General features: G+C 35.9%; 1 protein-coding gene across 1 annotated transcript in view; it reads right to left on the reverse strand.

Annotated features, from left to right (window-relative positions):
* Positions 1-17,994, reverse strand: part of NLRP14 (NLR family pyrin domain containing 14) — a 59,475-nt gene that overhangs the window by 9,110 nt on the left and 32,371 nt on the right. Inside the window, exons 7-10 of the mRNA XM_017507192.2 lie at positions 12,232-12,402; positions 11,627-11,797; positions 10,016-10,186; positions 7,782-7,952 (exon numbers count right to left, since the gene is read on the reverse strand). Of these exons, the coding sequence (XP_017362681.1) occupies positions 7,782-7,952; positions 10,016-10,186; positions 11,627-11,797; positions 12,232-12,402 (684 nt within the window). The remainder of the gene's footprint in view (positions 1-7,781; positions 7,953-10,015; positions 10,187-11,626; positions 11,798-12,231; positions 12,403-17,994) is intronic.

Consider the following 17,994-nt stretch of genomic DNA (forward strand, 5'->3'; position numbering starts at 1 on the left):
ATTTCATATCCAGCCAAACTAAGTTTCATAAGCAAAGGAAAAATAAAATCCTTTACAAACAAGCAATTACTCAGAGATTTCATCACCACCAGGCCTGCTTTACAAGAGCTCCTGAAAGAAGCACTAAACATAGAAAGGAACAACCAGTACCAGCCACTCCAAAAATGTACCAAATGGTACAGAGCATCAACACAATGAAGAAACTGTATCAACTAACAGGCAAAACAACCAGCTAGCATCAAAATGGCAGGATCAAATGCACACATAACAATATTAACCTTAAATGTATATGGGCTAAATGCCCCAATAAAAAGACACAGACTGACAAATTGGATAATAAGCCAAAACCCATCAGTGTGCTGTATCCAGGAAACCCATCTCACATGCAAGGATACACATAGGCTCAAAATAAAGGGATGGAGGAAGATTTACCAAGCAAATGGAGAGCAAAACAACAGCAGGAGGTGCAATCCTAGTCTCTGATAAAACAGACTTTAAACCAACAAAAATAAAAAGATACAAAGAAGGACATTACATAATGGTAAAAGAATCAATGCAACAAGAAGCGCTAATGATCCTAAATATATATGCACCCAATACAGGAGCACCCAGATACATAAAGCAAGTTCTTAATGACTTACAAAGAGACTTAGACTCCCACACAATAATAGTGGGAGGCTTTAACACCCCATTGTCAATATTAGACAGATCAACAAGGCAGAAAATTAACAAGGATATCCAGGACTTGAACTCAGACCTGGACCAAGCAAACCTAATAGACATGTACAGAACTCTCCACCCCAAATCCACAGAATATACATTGTTCTCAGCACCACATCACACCTACTCTAAAAATGATCACATATTTGGAAGTAAATCACTCCTCAGCAAATGCAAAATAATGGAAATCATAAGAAACAGTCTCTCAGACCACCGTGCAATCAAGCTAGAACTCAGAATTCAGAAACTAACTCAGAACTGCACAGCTTCATGGAAACTGAACAACTGGCTCTTGAATGTTGACTGGATAAACAATGAAACGAAGGCAGAAATAAAGATGTTCTTCAAAATCAACGAGAATGAAGACACAACGTACCAGAATCTCTGAGATACATTTAAAGCAGTATCTAGAGGAAAATATATAGCAATAAATGCCCACATGAGAAGCAAGGAAAGATCTAAAATTGACACCCTATCATCAAAATTGAGAGAGCTAGAAGAACAAGATAAAAAAAAAACTCAAAACCTAGCAGAAGACAAGAAATAACTAAGATCAGAGCAGAATTGAAGGAGATAGAGAAACAAAAAACCCTTCAAAAAATTAATAAATTCAGGAGCTGGTGTTTTGAAAAGATCAACAAAATAGACCAGTAGCCAGATTAATAAAAAAGAAAAGAGAAGAATCAAATAGATGCAATAAAAAATGATAAAGGGGATATCACCACAGATTCCACAGAAATACAAACTATGATCAGAGATTACTACAAACAACTCTTTGCACACAAACCAGTAAACTTGGAAGAAATGGATAAATTCCTAGACACTTGCATCCTCCCAAGCCTAAACCAGGAAGAAGTTGTAACCCTGAATAGACCAATAACAAGGGCTGAAGTTGAGGTAGCAATTAATAGTCTACCCACCAAAAAAAGCCCAGGTCCAGATGGGTTCAGAGCTGAATTCTACCAAACATACAAAGAAGAGCTGGTACCACTCCTTCTGAAACTATTCCAAACAATCCAAAAAGATGGAATCCTTCCTAAATCATTGTATGAGACCAACATCATCCTGATACCAAAACCCTGAAGAGACTCAACAGGAAAAGAAAACTTCAGGCCAATATCCATGATGAACACAGATGCAAAAATCTTCAATAAAATACTAGTAAACCGATTGCAACAGCACATCAAAAAGCTTATCCATCACGATCAAGTAGACTTCATCCCAGGGATGCAAGGCTGGTTCAACACACTCAAGTCTATAAATGTAATTCACCACATAAACAGAATCAAAGACAAAAACCACATGATTATCTCAATAGATGCAGAGATGGCCTTCAACAAAATTCAACAGCCCTTTATGCTAAAAACTCTCAATAAACTAGGTATAGATGGAATGTATCTCAAAATAATAAAAGCTACTTACGACAAACCAACAGCCAGTATTGTACTGAATGGGCAAAAACTGGAAGCATTCCCTTTGAAATCTGGCACTAGACAAGGATGCCCTCTCTCACCACTTCTATTCAATATAATATTGGAAGTTCTAGCCAGAGCAATCAGGCAAGAAAATGAAATAAAGGGTATTCAAATAGGAAAGGAGGAAGTCAAATTGTCTCTATTTGCAGACGACATGATTGTATATTTAGAAGACCCCGTTGTCTCAGCCCAAAATCTCCTGAAACTGATAAGCAACTTCAGCAAAGTCTCAGGATACAAAATCAATGTGCAGAAATGACAAGTATTCCCATACACCAATAACAGACTTAAAGAGAGCCAAATCAAGAATGAACTGCCATTCACAATTGCTACAAAGATAATAAAACACCTGGGAATACACCTAACAACGAATGTAAAGGACCTCTTCAAGGAGAACTACAAGCCACTGCTCAACGAAATAAGAGAGGACACAAACAGATGGAGAAACATTCCATGTTCATGGTTAGGAAGAATCAATATTGAGAAAATGGTCATACTGCCAAAAGTAATTTACAGATTCAACGCTATCCTCATCAAGCTACCAATGACCTTCTTCACAGAACTGGAAAAAAACCACCTTAAACTTCATATGGAATCAAAAGGGAGCCTGCATAGCCAAGTCAATTCTAAGCAAAAAGAACAAAGCTGGAGGCATCACACTACCTGACTTCAAACTAAACTACAAGGCTACAGTAATCGAAACAGCGTAGTACTGGTACCAAAACAGAGATGTAGACCAATGGAACAGAACAGAGGCCTCAGAAGCAATGCCACACATCTACAACCATCTCATCTTTGACATACCTGACAAAAACAAGCAATGGGGAAAGGAGTCCCTGTTTAATAAATGGTATTGGGGAAAACTGGCTAGCCATGTGCAGAACACAGAAACTGGACCCCTTCTTCACACCTTACATTAAAATTAACTCCAGATGGATTAAAGACTTAAACATAATACCTAACACCATAAAAGCCCTAGAAGAAAACCTAGGCAAAACCATTCAGGACATAGGCATAGGCAAGGACTTCATGACTAAAACACCAAAAGCACTAGCGACAAAAGCCAAAATAGACAAATGGGACCTAATCAAACTCCACAGCTGATGCACAGCAAAAGAAACAATCATTAGAGTGAATCGGCAACCAACAGAATGGGGAAAAATTGTTGCAATCTACCCATCTGACAAAGGGCTAATATCCAGAATCTACAAAGAACTAAAACAGATTTACAAGAAAAAAACAAACAAACCCATTCAAAAGTGGGCGAAGGATATGAACAGACACTTTACAAAACAAGAAGACATATATGAGGTCAAAAAACATACGAAAAAATGCTTATCATCATTGGTCATTAGAGAAATGCAAATCAAAAACTACATTGAGATGCCATCTCATGCCAGTTAGAGTGGCGATCATTAAAAAATCTAGAGACAACAGATGCTGGAGAGGATGTGCAGAAATAGGAACACTTTTACACTGTTGGTGGGAGTGTAAATTAGTTCAACCATTGTGGAAGACAGTGTGGCGATTCCTCAAGGATCTAGAAACAGAAATTCCACTTGACCCAGCAATCCCATTACTGGGTATATACCCAAAGGAGTATAAATCGTTCTATAATAAGGACACATGCACACGTATGTTCATTGCAGCACTGTTTAAAATAGCAAAGACTTGGAACCAACCCAAATGCCCATTGATGATAGACTGGACAGGGAAAATGTGGCACATATATGCTGTGGAATACTATGAAGCCATCAAAAACGATGAGTTCGTGTTCTTTGTAGGGACATGGATGAACCTGGAAACCATCATTCTCAGCAAACTGACAGAAGAGAAAATCAAACAATGCATGTTGTCACTCATAGGCGGGTGTTGAACAATGAGAACACATGGACACAGGGAGGGGAACATCACACATTTGGGTCTGTGGGGGGGATCTAGTGGAGGACGGTGGGGAGTTGGGGAAGGATAACATGGGGAGAAATGCCAGATATAGGTGATGGGGAGGAAGGCAGCAAACCACATTGCCATGTATGTACCTATGCAACAATCTTGCATGTTCTTCACATGTACCCCAAAACCTTAGATGTAATAAAATATATTTTAAAAAAAGATAACTAAACACTGCATGTTCTCACTCATAAAGAGGAGCTGAACAATCAGAACACATGGACACAGGGAGGGGAACATCACACACTGGGACTTTTCCGGGGATAGGGTCTAGGGGAGGCATAGTATTAAGAGAAATACCTAATGCAGATGATGGGTTGATGGGTGTAGCAAACCACCATGGCATTTGTATACCTGTGTAACAAACCTGCACGTTCTGCACATGTATCCCAGAACTTAAAGTATATTTTTTTTAAAAAAAGAAAAAGAATATTCCTAGCAAACTAGGTGTAGAAGGCAATTTCCTTAAATTGATAAATTGGTGGACCACTGAAATTGTGAATTGTGCTTTAAACATTGGGAACAACATATGAAAGTTCATTATCCCCAACATATTAATGTTGTATCACATATATTAACAGTTACTAAAGCATATTAAAAAGGAAAAAAGAATGTAAGATCAGAAAAGGAAGAAACAACTACATTGTATTATGCCCAAATGATGTGATTGTATGCCCAGAAAATACAAAATTATCTACAAATTAGCAACTAGAATAAGCAATAGAATGTGGCAGGCTATTGGATAGGAAACCAGCTTTTAAAAAACCCTGTGTTCCTGTGTATAAACACAACAAAAAAATAAGTAAAACAATCATTTACAACAGCATGAAATATAGCAAGCACTTTGGAATAGTTAACCAGTAACAAAATACAAGACCACTCAAGAAAAAATTACTAAGCGTTATTGATAGAACTAAATAAATGAGGTATGTCTTTTTGGTGTATCAGGAGACTCACTGATAAAGTTAATGCAATGCAATTCAAGATGCCAACATATAGGTATGTTGGGGGCAGTACATGTGCCTGTAACTTGTTAAGTTTATATTTCCAATTTATTTGGAAGTGTAAAGTGGAAGAAGAGCCAAAATTCTCTTTAAGAAGATGGGAAGACTTGCTGTTGTGGGTATCAGGGTTTATTATAGAGCTATATTAATTAAGACAATGCATTGTTGGAACTGGGAATTACAAACAGGTCAATGGAAAAGAATAGAGAACCCAGGAACAGATCCATGCACCAATGAATATTTGCTTTATAACAAAGATGTCCCTGCCAAGCATAGGAGAGAAAAATTTCAATATCTTTTGCTGGAAAAAAAAATGAGTATACAGGAAAATTATAAAATTGAATTTATCTTTACCCATATTTTTAAAAAGTAGATCAGAGACTTCAAAGTTTCATAATTTGCCTTTGATATTTAAGAGATAATATAGAATTGGAATATAATATATGGGATATAATGGGTTTCTGTAACTATTGTGAAGATGTTTTTCTCTGTCTCCCATCTATATGGTTTCTCCAGACCAAAGGTCTGCGTGCAAACAAAGGATAATTGGAGAACAGGTGAAGTTCTAGCCACTGGGATGGGACAAACTGATTTCATCGTTGTAGGGGAAGAGCAGCAACAATATTTGGAAAGGAACACCTTAGAACCTGGAGGTGTGGAGACTGGGGAGAATAATTAATGCTCTCTTTTTTCTCCTAGATGCAACATTTCAGACTGGCAAAATAATTTTGTAGTGTGTGGAGTCTAAGTAGCAACTGCAGCTGACAGACCAACCCATTGCCTGGTTTGTCATGCCTATCTGCATACTATGAAAACAGAAAATCTTGTGTAGACATAGCAGGTCCTGAACTACTTTGCTGTGCCTGATGCCATCAATAGCAGCCTCCTAATGTGGAGCCTTATCATATGTATACAAACACAATCACTAGCACAACCTTGTTTCAATGTGATACAAATCTGCAAGCTTCTCTTGATGCCAGAACAGTCTTGGAATATGCCATGTATGGAAATGAGGCAGCTACAACTACCAGTGAGACTGCTCAGCTGGCTTAACAAAACTAGTGCAATAGCTACCCAAATAAAATATAATAGAAAATCCAAAATTAGAGTGACCTGTGCTCCTTTCAGTTACACGCTTGCATGTGGGGAAGAGTGGACTGCTAACTATCTCTTTACTGTGGAAGATGGTTACTTTTGGGCCATCTTTTGCCCTTTTTTTTTATTGCCGGAGACGCCAAAGAATGGCAGGTCATTTTAGACTCCCTTTTATGGGTTCTAATGCTTAAAAGACCTATTAGTCCCTCTTGGGACTTACTCAGTTGACTGAGTCAGAATTCTGTGGGAATGTTTTTGAAATCAGTACTACATGTTGGTCTCATCCTGTACCTGGAGTCTTGTTATTAGTAGCTTTGATTAAGTAGATGAGATTAATTGAACAGATTTGGTCCCAGTCTCTGTTAATCAGAGTGGCCAGTGGAGTAGCATATTCATGTGAAAATTCACCAGAAGCCAAGACTTTACTGTGTAGAAACAAGGGGTAGATATTTTTGGGAGATATTCTTCCATAGGTCTTTCTTTCTCTACATGTTTGCAAACAAAAATGCAAGGCCCTGACAACCCTACCTGAGCTGTTTTCCAGGGTTGTGTTTGTAATGAGCAACACTGAGGGACAAAGAACAGGCTTATTACTGCTTGTTGTAAAATCCCGGGTCTCTGAATCTCAGTGCTGCACATGCAGGCATCTGTCTGGGCCCTCTTTGTCAGCCCTGTGAACTTGGTTGACAAAAGGAACTGATACAAACATGCTAATGCTCATGCTTTTGCTCTGTTACAAGTAATAAAGTCCTTTGTCTCTGATAAGAGTCTTGTGGGTTTTGTTTTGGGCCAGCATCATGAAACAGTAACAAGTAGATTTATTAGGTTATAAGTAGGATAAAATTAAATCACAGACCTCACAGTTATAGCATCATCATTGTTATTATAAAAATATACAGCCAGTGGAAATATAAAAGCTGCATTTTCTTTGAAGAGTCAGGGGAGATTTCTCTGGAAGACTCTTAAATTTCTAAAGGCTGAGACATATCATTATGTCTGAGCTTCCCATATACTGAGCACAATTCTTGACCCTGAGATCAAGAATTCATGTTGAATAAGTGAAAATATACTAGCCAATCAGTTCAAAATTAAATAAAATCTAGATACAGAATTGAATATAAGAAATGTCCACAATACAGAATGTGATTTTATTAGCTTACAAGTTCCTTAAGAAAATAGTATTTTACAGATAGAAGATAATTAGTAAAATCTTAAATTTAATTAAAAAAAATCAATTCAAAGACAATTAGAATATCTTAAGGATGACAGAACATGGGAGACCCAATCTAGGTACTACTTACACAATAAGTGTTTGTCCAAGGTACTAAAGAGGACACAAAGAAACTCGAAATATGGCTTCTACACTAAAGAACATACAGTACATTGGCCTATTTATTTGAAATTTAGATTCTTATTTCTGAGAGTAACTTACCTTCTAGCCCCATTTATTTTTTTCCCTCTATCCATACACTAGATATTTTCTAGCTATACCAGCTACCAAATAGGCATCATTTTCCTAATGGAAAGCTGAACTCACCTGAGCCTCTGAATGTTACAGTTTGGATGTCGCAAAGCGTCACACAGAATTTTCACTCCATCATCCTGCAAATCGTTGTTCCCAAGGTCCAGACTCCTCAGATTTGGGTTGTTCAGAATAACAGAAGCCAGATCCAGACAACATGCATTACTGAGAACACAGCCCATTAGCCTATAAGAAATACAATAGGAAAAGTGAATCCTTCCATTGTGAGGCTTAATAAGTTTCTTCCCAGGAGATATACCCAGGTATTTGAACCTCTTTTCTGTCTCTTTTCTATCTACAATCCAGGACATACATGAAAGGTTCTAATTTATCAGTAAAACAGATGGGAATTCTTAATGAGCAGAAGAAACCAGCAGGTAAAATTGTCTTCTTCCACAAACAGCTTATCTACTTCCACAAAGAGCTTTAAAAGTCTAGGGTATAAACATTTATTTTTACCAATACTTTAAAAAACAAATATAAGCTTTCCCAAGAAACCCACAGATCTCTGTGCTTTCAGTTTTTAATATATCTTTAAGTAAAAAAAGTTTTCAGGAATCTATCTCAAAGTATTACCTCCAAAGAAGAAAGCTACATATAAAAAGATATTTATTCCAGGTCCTTTGCATGGCATTCAAGAGCACTTACAATCTGGCTGCAAGCTTTCTCTTTCCATACTTTACCCCTATGTTATTCTCTACCCATACACATGCATCTTCTCCAACTATATCATATTTGCTGTTGTTTCTCTTCTACTTTCTCTCTCCATTTCTCCTGTTTAGCATATCCCCACATAAAAGAATCTTCATCGTTTCTCAAGCCTAAAGTAACTCTGTCTCTACTGTGAAGTCCCAGCCTTAATCCCTGAGACTTTTGCTGTATCCTTACAACAGCATATGGAATATATTATCATTTGCTTTATATTTATTTCCGTTATCACCATTTTATGTTACTTGAGGACAAACGCATCACCTTAGTGACTTTTAGTTCCCTTGGCATCTAGCTCATACTGGTTGCAAACATTGGTTAAGAAAATTGACATGGTATGCATAGAGGTTTTGGAAGGTAACTAAGAAAAGTGCAGCTTTGTTTACAGCAATGGTAAGGAGAGAAAATGGGCTAGCAGAGACCTTGAGTATATAGGTCACTTAGAAATTATATCTCTTTAGTTAAATGAAGACATTGGATTTAGCAAAGTTTTCCATTAAGTAAAACTTTGTTTTCCAGTTGAATAATGATCAATGTAATTCCAGAGAATCACATAGTAACCCATATCTATATTTTCCTAAAGTAAATAAAGGTATTTATTGGAGTATAATTACCTTAATGTTTATAGGTGTCACATTAAGCTATTAAACTGATTTGGAAGTTTAGTTATTATGAGTCAGTCCAGTCAAGACAAATACTTCTGGGTCTACCAAAGAGCTCGACCTTATAGATCTAAAAAACTATTCTGAGGTTAGACCCTTAATGACTCACAAAAGTTACTGGTCACATGGGAGGCCCTGGTAGGAAAATAAGCTGAGATTGCTAAGTGATGACTCTGTCTTGATTCACTCCAGCCAAAATATTTATGCAATGAAATACTAAATACCATACAGTCATTAAAAATAATCAAGAAGATAATTCAAAATAAATATTGTATTTCTTTTTTTATTCTCAGCATGCACACCTTGATAAATGTATTTCTGAAATACTATCTAGTGAAAAGGAAACCCCAAAGTCATGTCCATGTAGCAATCACAATTATATATACACATACAATGCATATGTATGTATACCTGCTCACAGACTGAGAGAACATAATATTAATAAAAATGGTTGGAGTTTAAAAATGTGCAGGATATTGTTAAAAATCCCCTTCCCATTCTTTCAAAGTTGACTTAATTACAAACCTGAGTTTAAATATAAATCTAAAAGAAAAACTAGCAGAGCACAATTTCGGCTTCATGGATAAAAGTAGAGGACACACAGTAGATTCACTAGGGCACAACCAAGGAAAGAATAAAGTGGCTACTGTTCAGATTGATGCCTGTGGTCCTCCTTACCTGAGGAAAGTTGGTTAGAATTACTATGGTAATTATTTTTAAAAATCTGATGAGCAGACTTCCTCAGCTTGTCTCAGGCAGAATGAGAGAAAATCAGCTGTATATTCTGTCCTCTGATAGTTCTCAGTTCTCAGCCTTTCTTTATTTCCCCAGACACTCTGTTGTTGAAACTGCACAAAAGTAAAGTAACAGAAAACCTACTCCAAGTCCTGAAGATTGCAGCTTGGATGCCGAAAGACATCACACAGAAGCTTCACTCCATTGTCTTGTAGAGAGTTTGATCCTAGATCCAGATGTGTCAGGCTCTTGTTGTGCAGCAGAGAAGTTGACAGATGCTCAGTGCTAAGTGAAGTAAAATGACAACGCCTCAGCCTACAGGATGGACAATGTGAGGAGAGATGGAATCATTGCTGTGCTGTCCAGAGATTTCTCTCTTTGAAAAGATTTCATGATTTGATCCCTACCTATTTGCCAACATTTCATCTCAAAGGAAACACCTTCACTGCCAGCCTATCTCATTTGGGAAACAGATTTACATCAAATTGGGCTACAAACTAAATTCATATTCTTCAGCACTTTTCTTATGATACATCAAATGCTAGCCTTGTTACATTACATATATATATATATATATATATATTACCCTGTTGCAGAACTAACTCCATGGAACAGAGAAACAGATCGAGTAGAATAAGAGTAATCATAATAAAGTAAGTACTCTTTGTATGTAATAGAAGTGTCATTTTCAATCTGTAAGGAAAATACATATTATGCCATTACTGCTTTTTGTACAACAGGTCTTATATAGGGGGTAAATAAGTTTAAGCCTTATAACAAAGTTAAATTTGGAATAATTTAACATGTAAATGTTAAAATTAAACTCTAGAGTATGAGATGACGTAAGTGTATTTTTTAAAAGAAAGGTGCTTCCAATTATGACAAAACTTCTTGAAGTCATGAGGCAGAATTTGACCTCACAAAAAATTTTAAACTTATCTGTTCTAAAAATGACCATAAAGTTAGAAATAAAGCAACATGCTAAGAAAATTGTTTATAATATATGTAACGTACATGTGGTATTAATAACTATAATATATAACATATATAATAGAAAACATCAGAAGATAACAGCCTATGAAGAGGAAATTCCTGAATATAAAAGGCCAAAAACACTTGAAAAAATGCTCAACATTTAAATTAAAAGTTACCTTTCAACTATCTGATTATCATTGGTCAAAAAGATTGTAGATGTCCAATGAAGATGTTAAAGTGTAGGCCTCTAGACTGCTGCTGGGGATATAAACAATCTATCTGGGAGGCAATTTAACCATATTTTACCAAGTTAAAACTTTGGCTTATTAATTCCATGTTTATAAAATTACCTAATGAAACTGAACAGAATAATCACAATGTGATTCAGACATACAACAAAGTGCTGTATTTCTGTTCTGAGCTCAGATTATAGAGTAGGATAGGTGGTAGGCTTTAGTTCTGAATTCATCATCTTCTTGTGAGACATTAAGCATTATCTTTCTAAGGCTCACGTTCATCACCTGTAGAGTGAGGCACCTCAAAATCAAGTGGCCAATTTGACGCCATCAGGTACTATTGTGCAAATTAAACATACTTGACACAAGATCTAGAGTAGAGTTAGGACACAACAAATGGCAATTATTAATATCATCATCACCTTCTTTTTCATTAAGGGTAACAGGGAAAAAGCAAGGGACAGAATGTGTTCATAACATTTTGCTATTTTAAACTTATTTCTAAATATATAATATATTTAAAGGATAAAACTTGAACACTTACACAAGGCTCTGTAGAGTACATTGTGGATGTTGCAAGGCATCACCTATAAGCTTTACTCCACCATCTCCCAAGACATTGTCTGCCAAGCACAAATGTGTCAGTCTTTTATTGCTGATGAGAGCCAAAGAAAGATCCTCACAGCCAGCCTCTGTGAGACCACAGCTTTCTAAGCTGAAGGAGAAACACAGATGGGAAAGGATCTGTCAATTCCGGAAGCTCATGCTTCTCTTCTCCTTCACAGGGAAATCAGTGGGACTTATAACCCCCATATCTCAACTATAGAAGTAACCTCAACAAATCTATTTAAATTACCAATTCCACTGCAGCTGTGTCCAGGATATGATGAAACAAAACATGGAAGGCAAGAGGGAAAGCTTAAAAAAGAATGAAAATAAAGAGGTCAATCAGAAAAAAAAAAGATAGGTCTAAAAGTGAAATAAGAGAGGGAAGTAGAGGAAGAGAAGGTGGATGCATGTAGAGCTTATTCAGGATTGACAATCAAGCCAGTTAGTGTCAGGACCCAAGCAGTTTCCCCAACAGATCGTAATTAAGCTACACAGAACCAAGCAAAATGACTCTACAGAAAACAAAACAGAAACACTCACGACAGTCTCTCTAGATAACATTCTGGATGTCTTAAGGCCTCACACAAAAGCTGCACTCCATTATCCAACAGATTATTAGTTGACAGATTCAGAAATATCAGGCTCTTGCTTCTGATGAGAGCATTAGATATATTTAGACAACAAAATACAGTTAGATTGCAGGATTCCAACCTGGAAAACAACACAGAAAAACAGAAATTACCACGCCTTAGAGAAAAATTACAACCAACACCCACCCAGCCTGAAGGTAGGAAGTTTCCCAATCTTTGTGATCTTGCCTGAAAATCCAACTTCTCTACACAGAAAAAAAGTTATTTAATTAAAGCATAAGGCTCTGACAGAGTCAAGGAAGGAAGGGACGGAACTTGTTTATCACATTCCCACCCCCTTAATTTCCTTAATTCCCACCCCCTTAATTCATAAATACATGAAAATACATTGAGAGCATTCAAAAGTATCTTTAAATGATAATATTTTTTAGTCTGGGAAGAATTTCCTCTAAATACAACTTGAAAGACAATGGCTCAAAGGATAACTGTATCCTTCTACACTCCAACTTCTGAAACAGAACAGAAATGGACAGGGAGTTGGGAGCAAAGTGTGTCTCCCATAGCTCATTTATTCATGAGCCCATGTTTTCTGAGGAATCCAGTTCTTAAGAGTGAAAAACAAGAAGTAAATTCTACATAAAACAAAATTGTTTTTAAAGATAAAGTAAAAGAGGAAGAGAAACAGGAGAAGCCCATGTAGAGAGACTCATATTTAGAGACAACTTGTGCCTTGTACATGGTCAGGAGTGATACTAACTCTGTAGTAAGAGTCAGGCAGCAGCAGCGGCAGCATTTCTGGTATTTGGAATTTCTCTGGGTGTCCCTTTTAATCAAGACTTATCAACTTGAGCCACTCAAGAATTGCTTCTTTTCATCAAAATCAGAGTATATAGAGGAAGGAACAGGAGAGCTTCTTCTTCAGTCCAGAATTATATCTTAATAGGTGACCTAGAACATGGGCTAAGGCTGAAAAAGCTCAGCGTGCCTAAAACCACAATTACTTTTGCACCAACACATAACTAATAATCAGATTAAGTTAAAAACAGGCAATATTACTTGGAAGTTTCTGGACACAAATGTACACAGAACAAAATGAAAAAAATATATATCCCATTTATGAAGGAAAAATGATACTTAAAACATTTAAAAATGTTTCTAACTGTAAATATTAAATGTTTGGTAGTCCATTTTCTTTCATCCTTTCCTATTATGAGTTTCTTGAGATTTTTTCTTTTTGTATTAGTGCCAATAGAATTTTAGCTATGGGACTGCCTAACTCTTTATGTGTGAAATCTCAGCCTCATAAAAATAAAATGTTTCCCCTTTCCCTTGCAGCTGCAAAGAAAAGCAGAGTATTACAAATCAGAAAATATTTTATAAGAATGATTTTGTCTCATTATAATAATGAAATCTTATAAGATACCTGAACTTTAGAAGTTATTGCTATGCCTTGTGAAAACAACCCTTACCTACTATTAAATCTGTAATTTTTATCAATTGTCTTACTTTGTGTCACTCTTGTAGTAGCTACATTGATATTTCTGAATTCCTAAATTTTACAAATATTGTAAAGATTTTTTTCAAATGAGAAAAAAATCATTAAGGCTCTCCTATGTATAAAGTAATAAAAAATATAACTCTTTTCTAGTTTTCTAGAGTTTGGAGGTTTTTTCTCAACTGTATTAATTATAATATCAATCACCAGTGATTCAATCAAAGGGAACTGACCGTAAATATAAGCCAGCAAAATGAGACAGATTAGCTTATTACTTATATTTAGGTTCTTCTCAGGAGCCTGCATGGCTTCCTCTTAATAGTGCCACCAAAACAACACCCTTGGATAAAAATTCACAAGGCCCAAACCCCCTTAAAAGTAAGCAAATTATAAATGGTTTTGTTGTCCTTATTGCTTGCTGTCTGTAGCTCTGACCAGCTGCTATTAAGTACAGGTCCATAAGGTTGTAAAAATGCCATTGACTTAGAGAACCCGAGTTCCATCTACCTACAATAAGCTCTTGGTTTGAGGTTAGTCAGGGTAGGATTTTAACTGATGCAAGATGCTGGAGTTTTCTTTATGAGTTGAGCCCTGTTGGAGTAAGTTCTCCTGTCCTGCTGGCAAACTAGGATCAGAAAACTGCTATCACCTGAAAAAGTGGCTATTCCTCAGTAAAGAGTAACTGCTACTCCTCAAGATGAGCTCCCAGGAACTCAGAGAAGCTGTGTGAATATATTTTTCCCTTCTGAAAATGTCTGCTGTGTAATTTCCAGGTTGCTCAAGAACTTCATAATTTATTTTTGTTTTTTGAGTGTAATATTCTTTTTCTGATAGGAATAGAAATTGAGAGATAATAGGAGAGTTGTTGCTGAAGCTATGTGGCTGCAGGAGCTGTTTGTTTCTAAGGATCAATATAAATGTACTGCAGGTGGCAGAAGAATTATATTTCCAAGAGAAGGAGCATTTCCATTAACAGGATAGGTTTCATGGGCCTATTCTAAATCAAGGTGAATCATTAGATAAATTAATTGGCTGTGTAATTTGAGATTTTGATTTCACCACAATGAGAAATAAAAGTACCACATGCAGAGATAAAGCTACACATCTACAGTGGACTCATTTTTGACAAAGGTGCCAAGAGCATACATGGTGGAAAAGACAGTCTCTTCAATAAATGGTGCTGGGAAAACTGGATATTCACATGTAAGAGAAGGAAACTAGACTACCATCTCTCAACATATATTAAAAAAAAAACAAATCAAAATAGATTAAAAACTTCAATCTAAGACTTCAAACTATTAAACTATAAAAATAAAACATTGGGGAAACTCTCCAGGACACTGGACTGGGCAAAGATTGCTTGAGTCATACCCCATATAAGCATAGGAAACGAAAGCAGAAATGGACAAATGGGATCATATCAAGTTAAAAAGCTTCTGCACAGCCGAAGAAACAACCAACAAAGTGAACAGGGAACCCACAAAATGGAAGAAAATGTTTGCAGACTACCCACTTGACAAGGGATTAATAACAGAAATATATAAGGAGCTCAAACGACACTATAGGAAAAAAAATTAATAATCTAATTAAAAATGGGCAAAAGATCTGAATAGACATTTTTCAAAAGAAGACATACAAATAGCATATGCAAAGGTGACCAACACCATTGGTCATCAGAGAAATGCAAATCAAAACTACAGTGAGGGATTACCTCACTCCAGTTAAAATGACTTATCCAAAAGTCAGTTAATAACAAATACTTGTGAGAATGTGGAGAAAAGGGAACCCTTGCACACTGTTAGTAGCAGTACAAATTAATACAACTATTATGGAGAACACTCTAGAGTTTCCTCAAAAAAACTAAAACTAGAGCTACCATACAATTCAGCAATTCCAATGTGGAGTATATACCCAAAAGAAAGAAAATCAACATATTGAAGAGATATCTCCATTCCCATGTTTACTGCAGCACAACTCACAATAGCCAATATTTGGAAGCAATCTAAATGCCAATCAAAAGGTGAATGGATAAAGAAAATGTGGCATATATATATATATATACACACACACACACACACACACACACACACACACATACATACAATCAAGTACTATTCAACCATAAAAAAGAATGAGATCCTGCCATTTGCAACAATATGGATACAACTGGAGATCATTATATTAAGTGACAAGCCAGGCACAGAAAGACAAACTTTCCATGTTCTCACTTATTTGTGGGAGTAAAAAATTAAAATAATTGAACTCATGGAGATAGAGTAGAGTGATGGTTATCAGAGGCTGGGAAGGGTAGTGGGGAAAAGAGGGGGATGGGTACAAAAAGTAGTTAGAAATAATGAATGAGTATTTGACAGCACAACAGGGTGACTATAGTAAAAAATAATTGTACATTTAAAAATAACTAGAAGAGTATGCTTGGGGTGTTTATAACACAAAGGATAAACGCTTGAGGAGATAGATAACCCATTTACCCTTATGTGATTATTATGCATTGCATGTCTGTATCAAAATATTGCATGTAATCCATAAATATATACACCTACTATGTACCTACAAAAATTGAAAGTAAAAACAAAATCCTCTCAGAAAAAAATACAAATAATGGCTTTTTAGATCACAAAACGTTCTATATTTCTTTAATGAGAAGTCTAAAGAATTTCCTAAGTATCCTACAATTCTCTTGTAGATATATAATTATTACTTATATTAACATGTTAAAGTATATAAATATATATAATTAAAATGAGTTAAATAAACGACCAGCATTTTTATAAACTGGAAGCTTGTAAATCTGGGTATCAGCCAAGACTGTAAATATTTTATACTATCTGGGTCAAGTTTTGAGGTATCATATTGTTTGGCTAGATTGTTAGTTAACAACAGTGGTTATATTATTCCTAATATTAACTTAAATATAGTTTCCAATCTTATTGATTTTGAAATGTTGAAGTAATACAATATTTTAAAAATTAGTTCTCAATTTATTTATCTAAATTTTTCTAGAGAGGTTTAGTTTCAAAGAGAGAAAATAAATTAGTCTTACCACACAATTTGTTACCCATTTGTTCTTCATACTATTCAAATAAAGACGGCAAAATCAATATATGGTTTTACATTCCATATTGAGATCAAAAACTTTTGGTCTCAACCATTAAAAAATATTTAACTTACACCTTATTTGGTATGATTATGATGCTATGTATACACATATATCATGGTTTATTAATGAATAAATGAAACGCTTTTGAATGGAGAAGAGGACTGGTAGTTTAGTCTCTGCTTGCTGGGCAGCCTGCCCAGGTGGCATAACTTCTGGTTTAAAAGTGTGTATTCTCATTTCTCCAAATTCTGTTTATATTTATGATGACTCATTAGACACTTCATGATTATAAACAACTGTAGTGAGCCACAAAGCTTCCTCACTCCTGAAGAAGAAAAAATTTCTATTGGTCCATATGCTATCTACCTGTTGAGCAATATTTTACTCTAGTTGATAATGAGACACAGCTGTGGATGTTTGCCATTCTGAGGCAAGTTCCTCTTAGCCAACTTTTTTTGTTATTGTTTTTTGACTTCTTTTAAACACAGAGTCTTGCTCCGTTGGCCAGGCTTAAGTGCAGTGGTGCCATCTTGGCTCACTGCAACCTCTGCCTTCCGGGTTTCAAGCAATTCTCCTGTCTCAGTCTCCTGAGTAGTTGGGATTGCAGGCATTCACCACCATGCATGGCTAATTTTTGTATTTTTAGTAGAGCTGGGGTTTTGCCATGTTGGTCTGGCTGGTCTCAAACTCCAGGCTTCAAAGTGATCCAAAGTGGTCGGCCTCCAAAAGTGCTACAATTGCAAGCATGAGCCACCACACCTGGCCTTATCTAATATTCTGAAATATTTATCCTCTAATTCCATGAAGATATAGTGAGTGCTCTGCATTTATATACCATTTTGGTCCCCTTCAGGTGGCTGTTCTGTGGAAGCAACAATCATTACCTTACCTTGCTTAAAGCCCCAATGGCAGAGCATACACAAACTAAGAGATTCTGGGCACAATCAGAAATTACTGGACTATGCCAAGGTTTTTGTTTTTGCTCCCTTCTTGCTCAGCAAATTTTTTTTTTGTTTGTTTTGTTTTCTTTTTCTTTTTTTTTTTTTTTTTTTTTTTTTTTTTTTTTTTTTTTTTTTTTTTTTTTTTTTTTTTTTTTTTTT

The sequence above is a fragment of the Cebus imitator genome, unplaced genomic scaffold, assembly GCF_001604975.1.
Source record: "Cebus imitator isolate Cc_AM_T3 unplaced genomic scaffold, Cebus_imitator-1.0 Scaffold370, whole genome shotgun sequence".
Classification (NCBI taxonomy): domain Eukaryota; kingdom Metazoa; phylum Chordata; class Mammalia; order Primates; family Cebidae; genus Cebus; species Cebus imitator.